At 43.7% G+C, this 8,834-nt stretch overlaps 1 protein-coding gene across 2 annotated transcripts in view; it reads right to left on the bottom strand.

The window, feature by feature from the left end:
• Positions 1-282: 282 nt before the first annotated feature.
• Positions 283-8,834, bottom strand: part of MOB3B (MOB kinase activator 3B) — a 108,852-nt gene continuing 100,300 nt past the window's right edge. For both annotated transcript variants that reach the window (XM_054177899.1, XM_054177900.1), the window contains exon 4: positions 283-1,395. In XM_054177899.1, the coding sequence (XP_054033874.1) occupies positions 1,366-1,395 (30 nt within the window). In that variant the 3' untranslated portion in view covers positions 283-1,365. The remainder of the gene's footprint in view (positions 1,396-8,834) is intronic.

Raw genomic sequence — 8,834 nt, 5'->3', positions numbered from 1 at the left:
TTGCTGCTAATTCTTTAGTGTCTGCTACCCTTCCATTTTAGACGTTCCAGTCATGGGATACTCTATGAGATTTGCTTGTGATCCTGTCTCAGAAGATGCAAACATACCTAACCAACTTGAGGAGACGGCAGCAACGGGGTTCAGCACTTACTTGTCAGTCTTTCACAACAACACAAATGTGCAAAATTCAATAGAAGGCACAGAATACTTGATTCCCATTTAGCCAGCTCTATCTCTTCTGATCTGTCAAGTATTGCTTTAATAATTATTGTTTGTTTTTTTCAGAAGGAAGCCTCTTCTCAGGGCATATTTGGCATAGAAGACTTGATTTGCTCCAGTGGATCCTTTCAGGCTGTGCATACATGTGATAGTTAAATTGAACCAAGTACTGGAAAAAAAGTTTGTGTTAGTTCACTGTGGAAAGCAAGCCACACTGCTGGGCATTGGATGCAACAGAGACCTTCACTTAGTCCTTCCTGCTGTAACCTTTATACTCATCTTTGCTATATCTTCCTCCCAGTCAATAACATTATTTTTTTTCCCTGAAGAGGTGAACCTTCAAGGTGAATGAGAGGGATCCTTCTCTTGAGAGGATGATGCTGGCTCTAGATGCTTCTTTATGTTATGCAGAGATACTAAGCAGATGTGCTGTCACAGTATGAATTCAAAGGAAATACTTTAGCATTGCAGAGCTGTATCTGGACCCCTACTTGTATAATTGAGATCAGAAACTGTCCCATCCTTACCCAGTTATGAGTCACAATGAAGCACAAACTGCCTGATCAGCTGAAGGACATGGCTGTATTCCTGGAAACACAAGGCTCACTGGCATTTGGGAAGAGTGGCCAAGCCTCAGGTGGCCTGGTGAGGGGTGGGTGCATTAAAAGCTAAAAGTCTTCTGCATTCGATGCTCTTGACATTCTGCTGCACTCAGAGAACAAAGAACATACCAAGAAACAATAGAAAAAGAAAACAACATTGCAGCTGACAATACAGTGTCATTTCAAAAGAGCTAATCTGGAGGTCAGCCCAGGGACCTGAATTTCAGTAAAGCTTAGCAGCAGGAACACACTCAGTCATGGCTCACAGCTGAAGAGCTTCATTTCCCCAGTGAAGGAGCTAGAACCAACATGAAGTTGATTCTCTTACTCCTCAGCAGTCCATGTCACTCAGGTGAGGTTCCGAGCAGCATATTCAGGGTTAAGAACAATGACAGTAGTGGGAAGCATTTGTGAAGTAACTGTAGTTCCCAACTTTCCTGCTTCCAAGGATTAACAAGCAGGCTCAGCCTATGAGGGCTGTCACATTCTTGCACTCAGCAGTAAGAAGGAAATTGGACTTTGCCTTTCTTCAGTGGGTAGCTTTTCAGTGACACATTCTGGCTGTCATCTCTTTCTGTAAAACAGGAAGAGGAGATTAAAAAGTGAAATGCGTTTGTCGTGCGCACACCTCTTCCCAGTGAACATTTCTGCACCTCTGCTTTATATTCCACCATGCTTCTGTCCTGTCTGTCAGCTTTGAGGACAGTGAACATAACTGGTAATTAGCATACAGCATTTTCTTATTTTTGACAGCTTTAATACCCTACTAATTCTCTAACCAGGTGATCCTGTGTCTCACCAAACAAAGCCAAAACCAACCCAAACAAAAACCACAAAAACCAATCCACCCAAAAACCCAACCAACCAACCAAAACAACAATAGTAATAACAACAAAGCCACCTGCAAAAGCAAGAAGCATTTTAATTTGATGTAAGAATAAGTATTCCCACTGTTGACTCTGTAGCCAACAGGAAGCATGGGGATACCTTCTTTCCTAGTGACATTTGCCTACATAGGGACCAAAGAGAGGCATGTGGATGCAAATCTTTAAGACCTGACCACAGCTGTGGCATTTGTCTGTAGGATGGGATCTTGGACTATTTATAAACCTCCACTAGGAGCTGGGGTTTAGGATCCATACGGGATTTTATGTGATCTGATTTACAGGAACTCCAATACAAACCCTCTGTTAAATGGCTGCCCCATTCTATAAAACTATTCATATTTGTGATCAGATTTTCTGGGAAGATGAATCAGATGGTCTGCAGCCCTGGTTTCATCCAGGATACAGCTGATTTTCCTTCTCAGTAAGGAGAATAGTGCTGTGTTTTGGATTCAGCATGGGAACTGGTACAAGAAGAACGCTGATAATATACTTATGGTTTTAGCTGTTGCTAGGAAATCGAGGACTTTTCAACTTCCCATGCTGTGCCAGTGTGCATGTGCACAAGTAACTAGTAGGAAGTCTGGCCAGGACAACTGACCCCAACTAGCCACAGGGGTAAATCCATACCATGGGATTCACACACCTGCCCAGTGTGTGAATCAGGGAGAGATGGCAGGAGAGGAGGGATCACTGCTGGGGTATCAGTTAGCCTGTGCTGAGCAACTGCATTGTGCTTCACTAGTCTTTTCTTGGCTTTTATTTATCTCTTTATTTCCGCCCACCCCATTACTTCTGATCATTATCTTTTTTATTGTTATTATATTTGATTTTATTTTAGTTACTGAACTGTTCTTACATCAACCCATGAGCTCTACTTTTTTTTTTTCCAGTTCTCTTCCCCATCCCAGTGGGATGGGGATGGGGAAGAAGTGAGCAAGCAGCTGCGTGATGTTTAGCCGCTGCCTGGGGGTAAACACAACATCTGTCCAACAGTGATGGCACAAATGTGTGTCATTTTCTGTCAAGGCTCAACGGCTGCCACATCTATGGGCCACCACAATTGTGCATGTTGTCTCTTTTAAGTCCCTTTTCATAATGTCTTCAGACTGCACAGCATTTCTCTTGGAATCTATTTAGCTTTGCCAAGTTATTAGGAGTTTCTGAAAAAAATCATCTTAGCTTGCTTGAGTAATTTGTCCAATAATTTATAAGATCACTACTGTATCTTAGAATCATAGAATCAATAAGGTTGGAAAAGACGTCAAAGATCATCAAGTCCAACCTGTCACCAAACACCTCATGACTACTAAACCATGGCACCAAGTGCCACATCCAGTCCCCTCTTGAACACCTCGAGGGATGGTGACTCCACCACCTCCCTGGGCAGCCCATTCCAATGGCTAACAATTCTTTCTGTGAAGAACTTTCTCCTCACCTCAAGCCTAAACCTCCTCTGGTGCAGCTTGAGACTGGGTGCTCTTGTTCTGGTTGCCTGGGAGGAGAGACCAACCTGTGTCTGTCTACAACTTCCTTTCAGGTAATTGTAGAAAGCAATAAGGTGTCCTCTAAGCCTCCTCTTCTCCAGGCCAAGCAACCCCAGCTCCCTCAGCCTCTCCCCACAGGGCTTGTGCTCGAGGCCTCTCCCCAGCCTCATTGCCCTTCTCTGGACATGTTCAAGAGTCTCAATGCCCTTCTTAAATTGAGGGGCCTGAACTGGACACAGTACTCAAGGTGTGGCCCAACCAGTGCTGAGTACAGCAGCAGAATGACTTCCCTGCTCCTGCTAGCCACATTATTTCTGATGCAGGCCAGGATGCCATTGGCCTTCTTGGCCACCTGGGCACACTGCTGGCTCATGTTCCACCTACTATCAACCAGTACCCCCAGGTCCCTTTCTGCCTGGCCCCTCTCCAGCCACTCTGACCCCAGCCTGTAGTTCTGCATGGGGTTGTTGTGACCAAAGTGCAGCACCTGGCACTTGGACTTGTTGAATGCCATCATGTTGGACTCTGCCCATCTGTCCAGCCTGTCAAGGTCCCACTGCAGAGCCCTTCTATCCTCTAACAGATCAACACCTGCCTCCAACTTGGTGTCATCTGCAAATTCACTGATGATGGACTCAATCCCCTCATCCAGATCATCAATAAAGATATTGAACAGGATAGGGCCCAGAACTGATCCCTGGGCTCAACAGATCATTTCTCTGGTTAGAATCCTACACAGACTTGTAGGACTTTTTTTCTCCATTCCAGAGCTTTAATTAGGTTTCATTTCTTGTAGAACCAGAAACTATCTTGCATCACTTATTGTTTTGCTGTCATGAATGTAATAGGATGCAACACTGCCCTCTGCAGCTGTTATAAAGACAGTGGTAATTAGTAATTAGTATACAGTAATGTGTGATCTTCTCTAGTCTGAGCTAGTAGTTGCTTCTTCCCTAGCTTGTTAAAGGTGAGAATGGTGAGTCATCATGGAAAAATCTGTCCCTTTAAAAAATGTTTCAAAGGGCCTATATGGGGGAAGGTTGCTTTTCTTTAAAACAGTTGCAATTAAGCTTAGTCCTTCAGAGCAACAAACACCAAATGAAGAACATGGAATCACAGAATTGTTTTGATGGGAAAATCCTCTAAGATCATCAAGCCCAACTGTCAACCCAACACCACTACGCCCATTAAACCATGTCCCACAGTGCCTCTTTTTCAGAGAGGACAGAAAAAACAGCTACGCTAGGAAATACTGAAGAGCTGCATGCCATCTACCACTATATTAACACCATGATAACTAGCCCTGACCAAAGCAGGAATCTAGAAACTGGTAAAATCCAGCAGCACTCAGTTTGATATGAAGCATTTCCTGGGTGGGGCAGGGCAGGAGCCACAGGCACTGATGTAGTTTGACACCACCAGAAGTTTTACTGACTGGGCCTGACACTGCTTCCAAAGCTGGCTTTATGGGTGCTGCCCCTGAGGTCTCCTTACCAAGCTGCCTCTGCAGGGAGGTGCCAGGTGCTGGGTTTTTACTAGGGACTGAGGAGGCAAACACGTTGCAGAGACTGCTCAGGAATTTCCTTAAAATCTGCCACCAGCAGCAAAGAGCTAGAGCATGCTCAGGAAGGGAGTACTCCTGACAAAGTCTGTGTCCTCTTTCCAAATTTTAAATCATTTCCCCACCCCCTTATCTGAGGTGCTAATGCTACTCAAGGCAGCATTAATCTTTGCAGTCCCCTAGATTTACACCTGCACAGTGACTGCAGGTCCACACTCTGTTACCAATAGACAGAGCTATAGGTCTTCAGGACAGAACACCATCACTTCTTGCAGCTGCTGCTGAACAGCTCTTTGCAATTGGATAGCAGCATCTTATCCTGTTAGAAAGGCAGTATACAGTGTAATGAGGACAGTATGAGAACTGTTGTAAACTTGGCCACCCTTCCACAGGAGTAAACTACCTCCCAGTAGAATAATAAACCTCTATCATAGCTGATAAATTCAGCATGCAAAATGTGTCTCCATTCTTACTGTAAAGAAAAAAATAGCATCAGAGGCAAGAGCTTAAACACACATAAATGTGTCCAGGTTTAGAAAAGGTAGGAGCCTAAACTAAATAAATGAGAGGTAAACTAGAGGGCTTTAAATCACTTTGCTATGTGAGTTTCAGCTATGTGCAGCTGTGAGTGCTTCACTGAAGCACAAACTTACCATACCATTCCTAACTTCTTTGAAGAGATAGAATTTAGTTTTCATATTAATACAAATTCACCCTAAGCTTCTCCTTGCCTTTACTTCTGGATTTTTGTTTGGTTACACAGATATTCATGGGCCTTTATAACCACTGTCTTCACCCTAAATCCTATCCCCCTACCGTGCCATGAGAATGATGCTGCAAATAGCTTTGCAGTTTTCTCCTTGCTTCTAGGTAACAGGCCTTCTGTTGTAAAGCCAGGAAAATGTTAAAATTTACCAAATAGCGTACTTTCTGATGCCAACAAATTCTTTCTGTATTGAGCTGTAGCGTGATTGGTAAATGAAGGACAGATAAATGCAGACCTATGCACATTCCTGTGCATAGGTGCATAACATTTTACTGATTTCAGCAAATGACTATGATCTAGATGTGATTTTTTCACAATAAACCCAACAAAACAACAGAAACCCCAGGAATATGTAGAGCTAGAAAAGCAGCTGTTTTCTGAGAGATATCTACTTTTACTTGCTTTGTGGTTTTGTTTTGTGGTTTTTTGTTGTTGTTGTCAGGTGTTTTTAATAGACATTTACAATAGGGAAGAACACCAACAGGCGTCTCAGATGACTGATACAATTACGAAAATTGCAAAGGAAAAGCTATCCACTCAACATGTTGGCAGAAGTCATTGCTAGGCCACTCTTACCATCTCTGCTGGTGAGAATGAGATCAAGTCACACCCACAGCGTCCAGCCGTGGTTGTGTGGCATGCTGCATACTACAGAGCCCAATGCTGAGCCTTTTACAGAGCAAACTGCTCCTACAGGCCAAACACTTCCTCTGAAGTGTTTACTGACTTTACAAAACCCCTGCTCTTCACAGAGCCTGCTGGAAAACTGAGTTGGATAGGCACCAGGGAACTTAGCACACAGACCTATTCCACTTAACCCAGTGGAGGAAGTCCCCTTCAAACCTCATCAGAGATCTGGCCTCTGGGTTATTCTGGCAGTGCACAGCCACGAGGTAAGCACTGACTTGAACACAAAATCAGAGCTGAGGTTTCAGTGCTCCCCGGGAATTCCTGGGTTTTGTGATTCTCTGCAACCTTTGTTTTAATTTGGGAATGGTGTAGAGGCATGTTCTTGACTAATATCAATTATCACAGTATCACAATATTGCCAAGGTTGGAAGAGACCTCAAAGATCATCGAGTCCAACCTGACACCACAAACCCCATGACCAGACCATGGCACCAAGTGCCACGTCCAGTCCCCTCTTGAAGACCTCAAGGGATGGTGACTCCACCACCTCCCTGGGCAGCACATTCCAATGACGAATTACTCTACTGGTGAAGAAGTTTCTCCTCACCTTGAGCCCAAACTTCCCCTGGCGCACCTTGAGACTGTGTCCCCGTGTTCTGGTGGGTGAAGATACCAACCCCTTCCTGGCTACAACTACCTGAAAGGTGTGGAGGGCAATGAGGTCTCCCCTGAGCCTTCTCTTCTCCAGGCTAAACAATCCCAGCTCCCTCAGCCTCTCCTCACAGGGCTTGTGCTCGAGGCCTCTCCCCAGCCTTGTTGCCCTTCTCTGGACACGTTCAAGAGTCTCAATGTCCTTCTTAAACTGAGGGGCCCAGAACTGGAATTAAAAACACATAAAGATGCTTCCCAAACATGGGAAATGACAGCTGTTGACTGAGAAGGCAGGAAGACTGGAAAGCCTGACACTTTCACTTAGAGCACTACCATATACAGCTCCAGCAGGAGATAAATTAAATATACAGGCTAGACAGGCAAGTCAGAAACAGAGACATTGACAGGCACATAGGAAAAAAAATTACAGGCATTTAAAACTTTCAGAGTCTTTCTTTACTGACTAAACATCCAAAACATCACTAACAGAAACTCTCCAACTAGAGCTTTTGATGCCAGAAGCCCTTTCTCTTGAAAATGAATTACAAGAAATTCCAGAGCACTGTTCTGCATCACTGCATTTAGATGTGTTCTTCCTCTCAGTTTTGGATTACACAACCCAAAAAATGTAAAGCAGAAAAAAATTGCTGTTTTTTTTTTTTAAGGCAAAAATACAAACCCAGAAAACAAAATCAGGGACCTTATCTGAGTGTTGAACATGCCCACACACCAGCCACTGGGGAGAATTTCACAGAGAACTAACCCCTAGGTAACTTAGAGAGAAACATTTGCTATTCTTTGCCATGTCCGTAAAGTACTTTCACACTTGATGGCTAACAAGCCACTTTATAGGGACCAGAAATCTCACTGTTTCATTCAGGATTTGTGATTTCAGTGAAGGATACATTCCTTAATATTTTTCAGGGAGTACCAATATTATTTCCAAGAATAAGGAAAAAAGCAACACACTGTCTGATAATGAGTTTTTATCTTTGATGGATGTTTGGCCCTCTTCCCTCCCTACTGCTCTAAAATGAATGTCAGATATATTCAGCACATAAATCTAACCCAAAATATTTTAATTTCTGTTTTACCTTTACATTAAGCATGGAAGGAATGGGGAAAAAAATCCCATGTCTTACAGGATGCATGAACAGCTGAAGAAATTTCTTTTTAAAGAGATACTATGGGGAGATGCTCAATGGGTTACAAGAAGAATGTGCTCTCCAATAAAGAATCATGTTCTTCTAGAAAATGGTGTTTCTATGCTTGCATGACTCAAATATTAATTTGGCAAAATATAAGGCATAAAAACCCCAGACATCATCTTTGTACTAGTATTTAATGAAAGCGAGGGGTCTGCAGCCTGCCCTGGGCAAAAGCTGGTGGGGAAGTGGGTGATGTGACAGGAGTGAATTGTGTAAATAATTATGTTCTATAAGAACACCAGAAAAATTAATGCATGCAGTAATCACCTTCACTAAACCCAGGGATGTTTTAAAGATCTGAATCCTTATTCACTGCCTGCATCCCACTCTCCCACCCTCTCTTCAGTTCCCCACACTGTAACCTGAGTGGGGCTTGCCATTCTCCCTCCTCACCTCCTCCTACTGCCAGCTGGCAAGCCTAAGGATGATGTGACAACAGCTTGCTTTAGATAATAGACAATTGTTCTAAACATGATGAGGGTTTAAGTGTCTCAGCAGAGAAGTGGCTAGAGGAAACAACAGGAAAGGATTCTTCAAGAACACTATAGGCAAAAGGAGACTAGAGGAAATGTGGGCCTGCTGCTGCTGAACAGTGACAGAGGATACAGAGAAGGCAGAGCTATTGAATGCCTTCTTTGCGTCAGTACAGCTAAGGTTGGCCCTCAGGAGTCCTAGACCTTTGAGACCATAGAGGAAGTCAGAAGAAAGGAAGATTTTGCCTCATTTGAAGAGTTGGCTTAGAACACAGTTAGGTAAACTGGATGCAAATCCATGGGCCCCTGCAAGTGCCAAGTGAGCTAGCAGAGTCATTACTAGGCCACTCTCC

Source organism: Dryobates pubescens, chromosome Z (assembly GCF_014839835.1).
Source record: "Dryobates pubescens isolate bDryPub1 chromosome Z, bDryPub1.pri, whole genome shotgun sequence".
In the NCBI taxonomy this organism is placed as follows: Eukaryota; Metazoa; Chordata; class Aves; order Piciformes; family Picidae; genus Dryobates; species Dryobates pubescens.
The sequence above is the reverse complement of the archived record's forward strand: the minus strand, read 5'-3'. Positions and strand labels throughout refer to the sequence as shown.